The sequence below is a fragment of the Engystomops pustulosus genome, chromosome 5 (assembly GCF_040894005.1).
Source record: "Engystomops pustulosus chromosome 5, aEngPut4.maternal, whole genome shotgun sequence".
Classification (NCBI taxonomy): Eukaryota; Metazoa; Chordata; class Amphibia; order Anura; family Leptodactylidae; genus Engystomops; species Engystomops pustulosus.
The window spans coordinates 207,845,191-207,860,339 of record NC_092415.1 but is presented as its reverse complement, the minus strand read 5'-3'; the positions used below and the strand labels follow the sequence as shown (position 1 = coordinate 207,860,339).

Here is a 15,149-nt window from a genome sequence, read left to right as displayed (position 1 = left end):
AATTTAGAAGCTGCTCCCCTGTTTTCACTCCTCTCCTGGTTTGGGCATCAAAAACTGCATCTGAAAAACTGCACGTGTGAACGCGGCCTCAGAAAGACTGTAACAAAGTGCAGGACGAGCTATGTACACGGCTCTCATTCACTGACAACAAGCAGAGATGGGGAAAATGGTGAGGAATCAAAATAAAGTCTATTAGAAAGTTGTAGACTCTTTTGCAGATAACGTACTTTTTTTTCATCAGTTTTTTTTATCCGGGATCAGGAAAGAAGTTTAAATTTTTGATATTTTTCATAACTTTTTTGATCCACTAAATTGAAAAATCTGCACCAAAAAACTAACAAGACCCCCCCCCCCCACCCGCACGTCTCCAGCCTCAGGCCGTGTTCATACGTTGTCTTATTGCAGTGTCTGAACACGGCCTTACTACGCAGGACACACACTAACATTGGAGCCGTTGTATTTGTTTTTGAAGTAGGTTTTAAATAAATTATAGGTGAGACAATAATTGGATGTTTCACCTAAAAATCCAAAAAGTATAAATTTCCAATCAATTTTTTTTAAATTGCACCTTGTGAACACGAGCTGAGTGCCATCACTTATCTACCTGTGCTGGGCGGGGCCGGGCACTCACCTGGGGGTCGTCTTCTCGGTCAGGACCACCTCCTCCTCGGCCACTTCCCGCTCCTTGCAGCAGACGTTTAGGGAGAAGGGAGCGGGTAGGTCCTTGAGGCGGCTGGCGGTGTTACCCATTTATAGATGGGTAAGTCTCACTCCCTAGAAACTCTGCGGAGAAAAGACTCAGACAGGAAGTGTCTTTTCCTTTTCCCCCCCCAAATAACAATGTAAGGAGCAGCCCTTCCCAAACGAGGTAGACCCCGGTGACCGCGTGACTGCCCTCCCTCAGTGATGGAGCTGGGAGTGATTTCTAGGAGGGGGCACTGATGCCAGGATCCGGGTGATTTCCTCACCTGCTTATTACAACATAGGATCTGACTATCCATTGCTTAACCCCCGCCGTGCCAGAGCAATGATTGGAAATATAGAGCTGAGACAGTATCATGTAGGGCAGACCTAGATACACAGCTCAGCAGTCAGTATCACACATGACGGGATTAGATACACAGCTCAGCAGTCAGTACCAGACATGACGAGATTAGATACACAGCTCAGCAGTCAGTACCAGACATGACGAGATTAGATACACAGCTCAGCAGTCAGTATCACACATGACGGGATTAGATACACAGCTCAGCAGTCAGTATCACACATGACGGGATTAGATACACAGCTCAGCAGTCAGTACCAGACATGACGAGATTAGATACACAGCTCAGCAGTCAGTACCAGACATGACGAGATTAGATACACAGCTCAGCAGTCAGTACCAGACATGACGAGATTAGATACACAGCTCAGCAGTCAGTATCACACATGACGGTATTAGATACACAGCTCAGAAGTCAGTATCACACATGACGGGATTAGATACACAGCTCAGCAGTCAGTACCAGACATGACGAGATTAGATACACAGCTCAGCAGTCAGTACCAGACATGACGAGATTAGATACACAGCTCAGCAGTTAGTATCACACATGACGGGATTAGATACACAGCTCAGAAGTCAGTATCACACATGACGGGATTAGATACACAGCTCAGCAGTCAGTATCACACATGACGGGATTAGATACACAGCTCAGCAGTCAGTACCAGACATGACGAGATTAGATACACAGCTCAGAAGTCAGTATCACACATGACGGGATTAGATACACAGCTCAGAAGTCAGTATCACACATGACGGGATTAGATACACAGCTCAGAAGTCAGTATCACACATGACGGGATTAGATACACAGCTCAGCAGTCAGTACCAGACATGACGAGATTAGATACAAAGCTCAGCAGTCAGTATCACACAGGATAGGATTAGATACACAGCTTAGCAGACTGTATCACACAGGAGAGGATTAGATACAACTCAGCAGGCAGTATCAAACAGGATAAGATTAGATACACAGCTCAGCAGACAGTATCACACAGGAGAGGATTAGATACACAGCTCAGCAGACAGTATCACACTGTATAAGATTAGATACCCAGCTCAGCAGACTGTATCACACAGGAGAAGATTAGATACACAGCTCAGCAGACAATATCACACAGGAGAGGATTAGATACACAGCTCAGCAGACTGTATCACACTGGATAAGATTAGATACCCAGCTCAGCAGACTGTATTGCACAGGAGAGGATTAGATACACAGCTCAGCAGACAGTATCACACAGGATAGTATTAGATACACTGCTCAGCAGTATCACACATGATAGAATTAGATACACAGGTCAGCAGTATCACACAGGATAGGATTAGATACACAGCTCAGCAGACAGTTTCACAAGTGATAGGATGCGAGTGTAGACCTGGAGGGAGAGACTGATACTGGGTGGGCAAAGCTAGCTCTAGCCCAGATGCCTGACGAAGGTCCGGGTACCGGACCGAAACGCGTAGCAAATAAACTTTAACAATTTTAACAAGACCTACCGGGGAGTTTATTCCGTGACAAGCGCCACCGCACCCCGTTCCAGGACTGGAACTCAGAAACAAACAAGTGATAGGATTAGATACATAGCTCTGCAGACTGTATCACACTGGATAAGATTAGATACCCAGCTCAGCAGACTGTATCGCACAGGAGAGGATTAGATACACAGCTCAGCAGACAGTATCACACAGGATAGGATTAGATACACAGCTCAGCAGGCAGTATCACAAGTGATAGGATTAGATACACAGCTCAGCAGACAGTATCACACAGGAGGGGATGAGATACACAGCTCAGCACTGTATCGCACAGGAGAGGATTAGATACACAGCTCAGCAGACAGTATCACACAGGATAGGATTAGATACACAGCTCTGCAGACAGTATCACACAGGATGGGATTAGATACACAGCTCAGCAGGCAGTATCACACAGGATAGGATTAGATACACAGCTCTGCAGACTGTATCACACAGGATAGGATTAGATACACAGCTCAGCAGGCTGTATCACAAGTGATAGGATTAGATACACAGCTCAGCAGACAGTATCACACAGGAGGGGATGAGATACACAGCTCAGCACTGTATCGCACAGGAGAGGATTAGATACACAGCTCAGCAGACAGTATCACACAGGATAGGATTAGATACACAGCTCTGCAGACTGTATCACACAGGATATGATTAGATACACAGCTCAGCAGGCAGTATCACACAGGATAGGATTAGATACACTGCTCAGCAGACAGTATCACACAGGATAGGATTAGATACACAGCTCAGCAGACAGTATCACACAGGATAGGATTAGATACACAGCTCTGCAGACTGTATCGCACAGGAGAGGATTAGACACACAGCTCAGCAGACAGTATCACACAGGATAGGATTAGATACACTGCTCAGCAGACAGTATCACACAGGATAGGATTAGATACACAGCTCAGCAGACAGTATCACAAGTGATAGGATTAGATACACTTGTTCTGCTGTGACTGTATCACAGATATATTACAAATAATAGTGTTAAGCCATTTGGACCCGGCAGGTGCAGCCAGCATCATAGGAGACACATATGAAAGCCGTGGTGGGGTCTGCAGCAGGATTTCGGCTCTGGAGATTCTGCTGCAGTCCTGTCCTGTGTGTCCTGACTCCATCCATTCAGTCTATTATCCGGCTGCTTAACCCCTCTAATACTGCAGACTATACAGTGTGGCACTAGTAGTCTCAGCATGCTTTGCATTGGGTCAGTACATACCAGGACTTGCAGCTGTGGAGTGAAGACTACCCTTCTAGGAGTTAGGGGTCGGTCGCGGGGCTCATCCTGTGCTGCCATCAGGAACAGACTGTGGTGTGTAGTACCTGCTGCCAGGTGCACAGTGCCAGGCTGGGGAGGGGTGTAGAGGTATGCAGCAGAGCCAAGGGCAAGATAGCAGAGTCACACAGTGTTTGGTTAGCGAGAGGCTGGCCCTGATAACTACCCCTGGCTGCTCCTCCTATAATCCAGATTATAGAGGGGCAACAAATCTAATAAATGCCCCCCCCCCTCCCCCCGAGCAGAGGACTGGAAGTGTTAACATGAGCATATCTTTACTCAGAACTGAATTGGACCTAAGCACTGCTGTACTATTGTCCAGAAACCTACTACAGGTCTAGCCTCCCATTGTAGTGGTACAAGCTATAATCCTGGAATTAAATCCATATTTCACAGTCCTGCTGCTACTATCACCATTCACAAAGGTGAATTATTAATTGAAAATATATCCCAAAACATGAGGCTTCTCAGGTCGGAGTCCGTAGGCCGTGTTCGCTCACAGCGTTTGAATTGCACAAACAGGTTACCATCGTGTTAACACGGAGCTCACATAAATGTATACAATGTTAACACATGGAAATGCTTTTGCAATGTGTTAACAAATGCTACGTGTGACTGAAGCCTTGGTCATGTTTACATGTTCTAATAAAATCACAAGTTACAGACAAACAGAAACCAACTAAAATTATGTCACACTAAAGCGGAAGCGATAACTGCGACCGATCAATGTGGAATCTGAGATCAATAAAGAGTTCACGGACTTTCTGCAAGTGTAAGGTGACAAGTCCGGCCAGCGCAGTGTTTACAAACGCAGATTGACGTATGGGGGCGGGCCTCGGCCCAAACACATATACGTTTCTGTGGATATGTGTGACCGCACCCTAATAGCCTATATACTGAAGACTAAGGGAGGGGTCTTTATTAATTTCTTCTTTTTTACGCCTTTTGTTGCCGTAGTTTTGGACGCCACTTGTAAACGCACCTTATTTCAATAAATGTAAAAGGGCCGGAATACTTTCTGTACCCACTGTATGTCATGGTGGGAGGAGAACGTCATCTAATAGATTTATAGATGTTCTGTCCAAAAAGTAACCAATAACATTTTTTCCCCTACAAAATACAGAACAAATTATAAAGATGTACCGCACTTTAAGACACACGTCTTAGCAAACAAAAATCCTGCTAAAAACTGAGATCAGGGGAAGCGCTGCCAGACCCTCCTGACCTCTGTCCTGGAGATCAGGGGAAGTGCTGCCAGACCCCATGACCGCTGTCCTGGAGATCGGGGGAAGCGCTGCCAGACCCTCCTGACCACTGTCCTGGAGATCAGGGGAAGCACTGCCAGACCCTCCTGACCACTGTCCTGGAGATCGGGGGAAGCGCTGCCAGATCCCCTGACCGCTGTCCTGGAGATCAGGGGAAGCGCTGCCAGACCCTCCTGACTGCTGTCCTGGAGATCAGGGGAAGTGCTGCCAGACCCTCCTGACCGCTGCCCTGAAGATCAGGGGAACTACTGCCAGACCCCCCCGACCGCTGTCCTGGAGATCGGGGGAACTACTGCCAAACCCTACTGACCGCTGTCCTGAAGATCAGGGGAAGTGCTGCCAGACCCCCCTGACCGATGTCCTGGAGATCAGGGGAAGCGCTGCCAGACCCTCCTGACCGCTGTCCTGGAGATCAGGGGAAGTGCTGCCAGACCCTCCTGACCGCTGTCCTGGAGATCAGGGGAAGCGCTGCCAGACCCTCCTGACCCTGTCCTGGAGATCAGGGGAAGTGCTGCCAGACCCTCCTGACCGCTGTCCTGGAGGTCAGGGGAAGCGCTGCCAGACCCTCCCGACCGCTGTCCTGGAGATCAGGGGAAGCGCTGCAAGACCCTCCTGACTGCTGTCCTGGAGATCAAGGAAAGCGCTGCCATACCCTCCTGACCGCTGTCCTGGAGATCAGGGGAAGTGCTTCCAGACCCTCCTGACCGCTGTCCTGGAGATCAGGGGAAGTGCTTCCAGACCCTCTGACCGCTGTCCTGGAGATCAGGGGAAGCGCTGCCAGACCCTCCTGACTGCTGTCCTGGAGATCAGGGGAAGTGCTGCCAGACCCTCCTGACCGCTGTCCTGGAGATCAGGGGAAGCGCTGCCAGACCCTCCTGACCACTGTCCTGGAGATCAGGGGAAGCGCTGCCAGACCCCCCTGACAGCTGTCCTGGAGATCAGGGGAAGTGCTGCCAGACCTTCTTGACCGCTGTCCTGGAGATCAGGGGAAGCGCTGCCAGACCCTCCTGACCACTGTCCTGGAGATCAGGGGAAGCGCTGCCAGACCCTCCTGACTGCTGTCCTGGAGATCAGGGGAAGCGCTGCCAGACCCTCCTGACAGCTGTCCTGGAGATCAGGGGAAGCGCTGCCAGACCCTCCTGACCCTGTCCTGGAGTTCGTGGGAAGCGCTGCCAGACGCTCCTGACTGCTGTTCTGGCGATCAGGGGAAGTGCTGCCAGACCCTCCTGACCGCTGTCCTGGAGATCAGGGGAAGTGCTGCCAGACCCTCCTGACCGCTGTCCTGGAGATCAGGGGAAGCGCTGCCAGACCCTCCTGACCCTGTCCTGGAGATCAGGGGAAGTGCTGCCAGACCCTCCTGACCGCTGTCCTGGAGGTCAGGGGAAGCGCTGCAAGACCCTCCTGACCGCTGTCCTGGAGATCAAGGAAAGCGCTGCCAGACCCTCCTGACCGCTGTCATGGAGATCAGGGGAAGTGCTTCCAGACCCTCCTGACCGCTGTCCTGGAGATCAGGGGAAGTGCTTCCAGACCCTCTGACCGCTGTCCTGGAGATCAGGGGAAGCGCTGCCAGACCCTCCTGACCGCTGTCCTGGAGATCAGGGGAAGCGCTGCCAGACCCTCCTGACTCCTGTCCTGGAGATCGGGGGAAGCACTGGCAGACCCTCCTGACCCTGTCCTGGAGATCGGAGGAACTACTGCCAGACCCTCCTGACCGCTGCCCTGAAGATCAGGGGAACTACTGCCAGACCCCCCCGACCGCTGTCCTGGAGATCGGGGGAACTACTGCCAAACCCTACTGACCGCTGTCCTGAAGATCAGGGGAAGTGCTGCCAGACCCCCCTGACCGATGTCCTGGAGATCAGGGGAAGCGCTGCCAGACCCTCCTGACCGCTGTCCTGGAGATCAGGGGAAGTGCTGCCAGACCCTCCTGACCGCTGTCCTGGAGATCAGGGGAAGCGCTGCCAGACCCTCCTGACCCTGTCCTGGAGATCAGGGGAAGTGCTGCCAGACCCTCCTGACCGCTGTCCTGGAGGTCAGGGGAAGCGCTGCAAGACCCTCCTGACCGCTGTCCTGGAGATCAAGGAAAGCGCTGCCAGACCCTCCTGACCGCTGTCCTGGAGATCAGGGGAAGTGCTTCCAGACCCTCCTGACCGCTGTCCTGGAGATCAGGGGAAGTGCTTCCAGACCCTCCGACCGCTGTCCTGGAGATCAGGGGAAGCGCTGCCAGACCCTCCTGACCGCTGTCCTGGAGATCGGGGGAAGCGCTGCCAGACCCTCCTGACTCCTGTCCTGGAGATCGGGGGAACTACTGCCAGACCCTCCTGACTGCTGCCCTGAAGATCAGGGGAACTACTGCCAGACCCCCCTGACCGCTGTCCTGGAGATCGGGGGAACTACTGCCAAACCCTACTGACCGCTGTCCTGAAGATCAGGGGAAGTGCTGCCAGACCCCCCTGACCGATGTCCTGGAGATCAGGGGAAGCGCTGCCAGACCCTCCTGACCGCTGTCCTGGAGATCAGGGGAAGTGCTGCCAGACCCTCCTGACCGCTGTCCTGGAGATCAGGGGAAGCGCTGCCAGACCCTCCTAACCCTGTCCTGGAGATCAGGGGAAGTGCTGCCAGACCCTCCTGACCGCTGTCCTGGAGGTCAGGGGAAGCGCTGCAAGACCCTCCTGACCGCTGTCCTGGAGATCAAGGAAAGCGCTGCCAGACCCTCCTGACCGCTGTCCTGGAGATCAGGGGAAGTGCTTCCAGACCCTCCTGACCGCTGTCCTGGAGATCAGGGGAAGTGCTTCCAGACCCTCTGACCGCTGTCCTGGAGATCAGGGGAAGCGCTGCCAGACCCTCCTGACCGCTGTCCTGGAGATCAGGGGAAGCGCTGCCAGACCCTCCTGACTCCTGTCCTGGAGATCAGGGGAAGCGCTGCCAGACCCTCCTGACCCTGTCCTGGAGATCGGAGGAACTACTGCCAGACCCTCCTGACCGCTGCCCTGAAGATCAGGGGAACTACTGCCAGACCCCCCTGACCGCTGTCCTGGAGATCGGGGGAACTACTGCCAAACCCTACTGACCGCTGTCCTGAAGATCAGGGAAGTGCTGCCAGACCCCCCTGACCGATGTCCTGGAGATCAGGGGAAGCGCTGCCAGACCCTCCTGACCGCTGTCCTGGTGATCAGGGGAAGTGTTGCCAGACCCTCCTGACCACTGTCCTGGAGATGGGGGGAAGCGCTGCCAGACCCTCCTGACCGCTGTCCTGGAGATCAGGGGAAGTGTTGCCAGACCCTCCTGACCGCTGTCCTGGAGATCAGGAGTAGCTCTGCCAGACCCTCCGGACCTCTGTCCTGGAGATCAGGGGAACTACTGCCAGACCCTCCTGACCGCTGTCCTGGAGATCAGGGGAAGCGCTCCTGACCGCTGTCCTGGAGATCGGGGGAAGTGCTGCCAGACCCTCCTGACCGCTGTCCTGAAGATTGGGGGATCCCAATCTCTGAGAAAACAGTCTCTACACTGCTCTTTCCATCTCCCTGCTCGTCCCAACATGATATAGTTGTACTGGGCCCGTATAATCCTGCCATCCTCTGTCTATATAATATAGTTGTACAGGGCCGGTATAATCCTGCCATCCTCTGCCTATAATATAGTTGTACAGGGCCCGTATAATCCTGCCATGCTCTGTCTATATAATATGGTTGTACAGGGCCCGTATAATCCTGCCATACTATGTCTATATAATATGGTTGTACAGGGCCCGTATAATCCTGCCATGCTCTGTCTATATAATATGGTTGTACAGGGCCCGTATAATCCTGCCATACTATGTCTATATAATATGGTTGTACAGGGCCTGTATAATCCTGCCATGCTCTGTCTATATATTATAGTAATACAGGACCCGTATAATCCTGCCATGCTCTGTCTATATAATATGGTTGTACAGGGCCCGTATAATCCTGCCATACTATGTCTATATAATATGGTTGTACAGGGCCCGTATAATCCTCCATGCTCTGTCTATATAATATGGTTGTACAGGGCCCGTATAATCCTGCCATACTATGTCTATATAATATGGTTGTACAGGGCCCGTATAATCCTGCCATGCTCTGTCTATATAATATGGCTGTACAGGGCCCATATAATCCAACCATACTCTGTCTATATAATTTGATTGTATAGGGCCTGTATAATCCTGCTATGCTCTACCTAAATAATCTAGCTGTAAAAGAAGTATATGACAGTAAAGTATAGGCCGCTGCCATACTGTGCTGAAATAAGGGCACCATCAGATGGCCACTTTGCCTCCATTACACCACCATAGGGTGTGCCTTTTAGTACTCAAGTAATAGCACTATACAGCATCTCCACAATATTTAAGGTATTCCTCTGTAGCACAGGGAGAGAGAGGAGAATAGGAAGATGATGGAAGCAGAGGCGTCAGTCACTCATCACTCCGGTCACACAGCCTCCTGCTATACACCTGATTGGAAACAGTGGGGTGATGCATCCTCTTCTTCTTCGTCTATGTGTAACATTGTACTGGCGCAGTTGTGGTGCGGTTGCTGTTTTGTGACTTTCCATTACGCCAAATGACATAGAACTTGCTTAAGACCAATTCATTAACCCTTTCTCGACCGGCCTTAAAAGGATTTAGGGTCCGGGGCATTTTAAAGAAATTTTCATACTTATTGGTTTAAGGCCGTAACTTTTTTTTTTTTTAGTGCAAAAATGCTTGTGCGTTTTTTTTTTTTTCATGACACCAGACATCGCCCGCTGATGTCTAAATTAAGTGGGCGGTCGCGGACGAGTTACACTGGTGTGACCCGTTTCTCACGAGTGGACGGCATTGATGCATTGCGGCTTTCTGTTTAGGCGCTAGTTGTGGCGTAAAATGGCTCCTGCCTCCCCTTCTGTGTGCTGCCATTTTTGATAGTTTTTGATGCGACTGTTGCAAATAACAAACATAAGAGCACTTATTTATCAAGAGGACAAAGCCGCTGTAATAAATCTGAGGGCAGCTGAGCTCCAAAGCCAAACACAGAACTGTCTGTACAGAGCCGCCTCATGATAAATGACCCCCATTGTGTCTGAATCCAAAGGCAAAAGGTGACCATAAACTTCTGAAGATCTAATCTACCTCACATCTGAGGGATTGTTACAATTGTATCCAGTCTTGAGAATCCTCTTTGAGCAACATTTAGCACAAATCTCCCTTGTCTAGGGTTAGTTTGTTACAATGTAACAGTGCAGGTAAAATGTCATCTCTGCAGTGGTCACTAATCAGATTACAGCTGCCTACTGAAGTCTCTATAGACATATAAACAGACCTGGTGCTGGGGATATTAGTATGTTTTCTCTCTCACCCAAGTTCCTTATTCCCATACGTACAGGTCCCTAATTCTATATATTATATTGTATAACCTCCGCTGATGCCTAAGAGTAAGAGAGGGAAAAAAAGAGTATACACAGATGCTGCTGGACATAATAGTAAGTTTTCTATCTTACCTGAGTGCTTTCTTCTGATTCCATCTATAACCTATGAGGTCCTATATGATCCTACGAATCCTCAGGCTCAGAGACTACTCGAAATAATAGTACGTTTTTTTCTTCCATAGTAAATTTTCCACTTTTACAGGTCAATACTTTTCAATAATATCCTATATCAGTGATGGCAAACCTTTTAGAGACTGAGTGCCCAGAATACACCCAAAAGCCACATATTTTTACCAAAGTGCCAAATGCCAATTTAAAGTAACTTATTGCTCCCTGCTGTGTCACAGATTCGACCGTATTGGCGTCCTGAAGACACCAATACAGTAGAAAGATGGACCCCGAACAGGATGAATCACAGGAACTGAGGTGCTTCAATGATAATCCAGCTCTATCCACACCTCTTTACTCCTCCTCTACTTCAAATCTCTATAAAATAGTGCAGAGCACAGCACTTTCTGGGCTACCTGTGACTGCAGGAGGAGGAGTCCTGATTGGCGACCTTTGTGCTGGGTGATGGCCTGGGTGCCCACAGAGAGGGCTCCGAGTGCCACCTCTGGCACCCGTGCCATAGGTTCGCCACCACTGTCCTATATGATCCTGTTAATGCTTTTAGGGAGAGAGGAAAGACACAGACAGAAGCTGCTGGTTATAATAGTAGTCTTATCCACATAAGTACATTATCTCTATAATGTCCAACATAATACTGCTGTTGCTGAGAGATGCATGCAGAAAGGCTGCTGGAGATAATAGTAAGTTTTCAATTTCACCCAAAGTGCTTTATTCTCTTCAGTACAGGCCAGTATTTCTCTAAAATGCCCTGTATGAGACACAGACAGTGGCTGCTGCAGGTAATAGTAGATTTTATATCTCACCCCAAGTGTGTATTTAAATCGGTACAAGTCAATATTTCCATTAGATCACATTCACACAAGGTTTTATCAGTCAAACTCACTGCAGGCTCTTGCTGGAATGACTGGCCTGAACATATAACAGCAGAACTGAACTCAGCGTGTCAGTTCTGTTCCAATGCTCAGGGATCGGCAGGACACTCAGGCAAGAACATGCAGCAAGTTTGAGTCGCCTGTTTGAAGCTTACCTGCTGATGCTTCCAACAGAAAATTAAGAGATCCATGCATACATAGAGGATGCTGCAGATAATAGTAAGTTTTGTTTCTCACTCCAAGGGCTTTATTCATATCAGTGCTTCTCTATTATGCCCTGTTGATGCTTCTTAATGCTTGAGAGTCAGGGAGCAGATTCTTAGCTACTTTTTGTGTGTGCAGTGTAAGGCCACGTTCACATGCAGCGTTTGAGCTGCATTTACAATGTGTTTACATTGCATTTACATCCCGTTTATGTAAATTCTGTGCAACACAATGTGAATGAAATACTAACATATTGTAAACGTAAATTAATTGTGTTTACAATGCATTAAGCAGCACGGCCTAAGGCTCCATGCACACGTCCGCAGAAGTGTGAGCCGCAAGAACGGAGGAGAAGAGAAGGATAAGCGCTGCCCGTCCCTCCCCTCTCCATAGCGAGCTGAGCGGCCACACACGGCTCAGACACAGCGCGATGTCCAAGAATAATGCACGTCTATGGTGGCAGCCTCTCCCGGACGTAGGGAGACGACATAGTAGCCACATACAGCCTCATCACTCAGCAGGGGGCGACACCGTGACCAGGAGAAAGATCCTCAGATAAAAATAAAGAGCATGTCACCTGAGCTCCCAAAAATAGGGGCGAGATTAACAAAAGAAATTGAGCAGCTTAATAAAGCCCCATTCTGAAAAATGACTTTCCTGTGTGGCTAAGGCAGGACTCCTGCAGCGGGTTATATATCACTGGTGACTGGAGCTGCCAGGAGCCTGGTCTGCAAACTCTCCAGGGACTGATCTGGGACTGCTCTGCCAGGCCCTGACCACAAGAATCTTAGACTTAAGACAGGGGCACACACTCCAGGGTGTCACCCCGTCCTCACCCGTGTCATTGTTCTGTTTTGGCAGCACCCCCCCTATCTCGGGGGGCCCCTCCCTGTGTGATTAGGTCTATCATTTCTTACACCCCCTCCCCCTTTCCTTTCCTCTCTCCAGGAGGGAGGTGACCCAATCTCTTCCTCTGGAATCCTGCCCTTATTATTGGAAATCCGGGCAGGACCTGGCAGATTTGTAAAGTTCAGACTCCTCAGCCCTGCAAGAGACAGATAAATATTCTTCAAGCTTTCAGCCCCACGCACTAGGGCCATGTCCTCTAAGCTGAGGGTATTTGCATTGATGGGAGTTGTATTAACCAGGTGTGCAGATATAATGTATCATTAGTGCATGAAGTGACACTGATGCACACAATGGGGCACACTTACTGAGACCAGTGCAGTGTCCTGTCTATTGTACAGGGGGCGCCAGATTCAGGATTTCTGTTGCACCTTTTTGCAGGAATCTGGCGCCCCCTACACTGCCCTGACAGAGTGCACCACTATTTTTTTTTGGTGCACCTTTAACATGGGGCGGGCGACACACTTCTGTCGGACTAAATGTGGCACAGGGCACCAGAATGCCCCGTTCAGTGCAGAATTTTGTGTCACGTGAAGAATAGTGCAGCCGCGTCACAAAAGGGTCACAGGCGACACATACGTGGTGCAGAAACTTCTTAAATACTTGTGCAAAGTCTGACAGAAAAATGGTGCATGGCCCTTAGTAAATGTGCCCCCAATGTATTTTAGACTTGGCCCCTTCAATAACTATGTGAATCCAATGCACCACACGTTTCAGGAAGGAGACTGGTTTCATGTGGGCAGCACCGTGGCTGAGTGAGTAGCACTTCTGCCTTGCAGCGCTGGGGACCTGGGTTCAATTCCCAACCAGGGTCAACATCTGCCAAGAGTTTGTATGTTCTCTCCCTGTTAGCGTGGGTTTCCCTCTGGGTCCTCCGGTTTCCTCCCACACTCCAAAACATACTGGTAGGTAGTTTAGATTGTGAGCCCCATGGAGACAGGGACTGATGTGACAGCTCTGCGTAGCGCTGCATAATCTGAATGCGCTATATAAAGAATTATTATTATCCCTCCACTAATTAAGATTCATGCACACAACGCATTTCAGATTGGGGAGTTTAAGAAGCTAATGCCCGCAGTGCATTTAGGACGAGCACACAATGAATGGTGAGATTGCCTTTCCACTACTAGACAATGCACACAACACGCTTTGGGATATCAGCCTCATCTTTTATACACAGAACACAATGGGGGTCATTTACTAAAGGCCCGATTCGCGTTTTCCCGACGTGTTACCCGAATATTTCAGATTTGCGCCGATTGTACCTGAATTGCCCCGGGATTTTGGCGCACGCGATCGGATTGTGACGCATCGGCGCTGGCATGCACGCAACGGAAATCGGGGGGCTTGGCCGAACGAAAACCCGACAGATTCGGAAAAACCGCTGCATTTAAGACAAAAAATGTGTTGCGAAAATTACACTTACCTTCACCAGGTATAGGCCGGTGAATTTCAGGGCATTCCAGCGCGCCTCCGGGGAACTTCAGCGCAGCAGAGGAACTACCTTAGTGAATCCCGTCCGGACCCGAATCCAGCGCAGAGAACGCGCCGCTGGATCGCGAACGGACCGGATAAGTAAATCTGCCCCACTGTTTCCTCCTCCTATTCCTTTGGATTTGTCCTCTTCCTCTTTACACTGCGCGTTTCAGGGTCAGCCTCATCCCTTCTTCTATGTCACATGATACATCATTCCTGTAATTTGTGTTTGCACCCCAATGTGTAATGGAAAGGGGTGCTGCTGTTACATCCATGACAACCAATAAGATGGTTCTTCATTTACACTGGCAGAGAGTTTTTGCCACAGCCAAATCATCCGTCTGGTACATTCCCAGAAACTGCAACAAACCTCCAGGAGATACATTTTTCGTCTTTAATATAAAATTGAAAGCGTGTTCAGGCCTGTGAGGAGACCTAAAGCTCGATGTCTGATGTATGTACTGATCCCCCGATCTGGAAATTGTGACCAGATATTATGATAATATGTGTAAGTGTACAAGAAAACAGAAAAAGACATAAGGGCTTTGCCCATGAAAGAAACGTCTCAAATCTTAATCCCCTGGTGATATTTACACAATAAAGATCACTTTTAACCCCTTACTTTACAATGCTACTCAGTGTTATTGGTGTTTTAGCTCCTATCACTCGGTGATGGTCGTGTGTAAGATCCCAGAGTGTGAGCGGGGACTCTCTGAGCAGACACTCCATGATCCCTCTGTGCTGTAAGATGCTGTGTGCTGACAATGTGCTTAGATTAGCAGAGGCCAGGTTCTAGATTCTACTAGTATCTGACACATAGAAAAAGAGATATGAGAGATCAGAGTTGTTCGATGGATATAAGATACAATGAAACACTCCAGCTCTGCTATCTCTCTTATAACACACATTTGGCTCTGCTATGCCTCCCCCTCCCCTAGAGACCTTGTCTTGTGTGTAGTTTGTAGAGTAAACTCTGCACACTGCTGCTTGCTGGCTGGAAG

The 15,149-nt window shown here is 49.6% G+C and overlaps 1 protein-coding gene across 1 annotated transcript in view; it reads right to left on the bottom strand.

Annotated features, from left to right (window-relative positions):
- The window catches only part of NOS3 (nitric oxide synthase 3), a 58,632-nt gene extending 57,744 nt beyond the window's left edge, over nucleotides 1-888 (bottom strand). The window contains exon 1 of the mRNA XM_072154451.1: nucleotides 632-888. Coding sequence (XP_072010552.1) covers nucleotides 632-750 — 119 coding nt within the window. The 5' untranslated portion in view covers nucleotides 751-888. The remainder of the gene's footprint in view (nucleotides 1-631) is intronic.
- Between the last annotated feature and the right edge of the window lie 14,261 nt (nucleotides 889-15,149).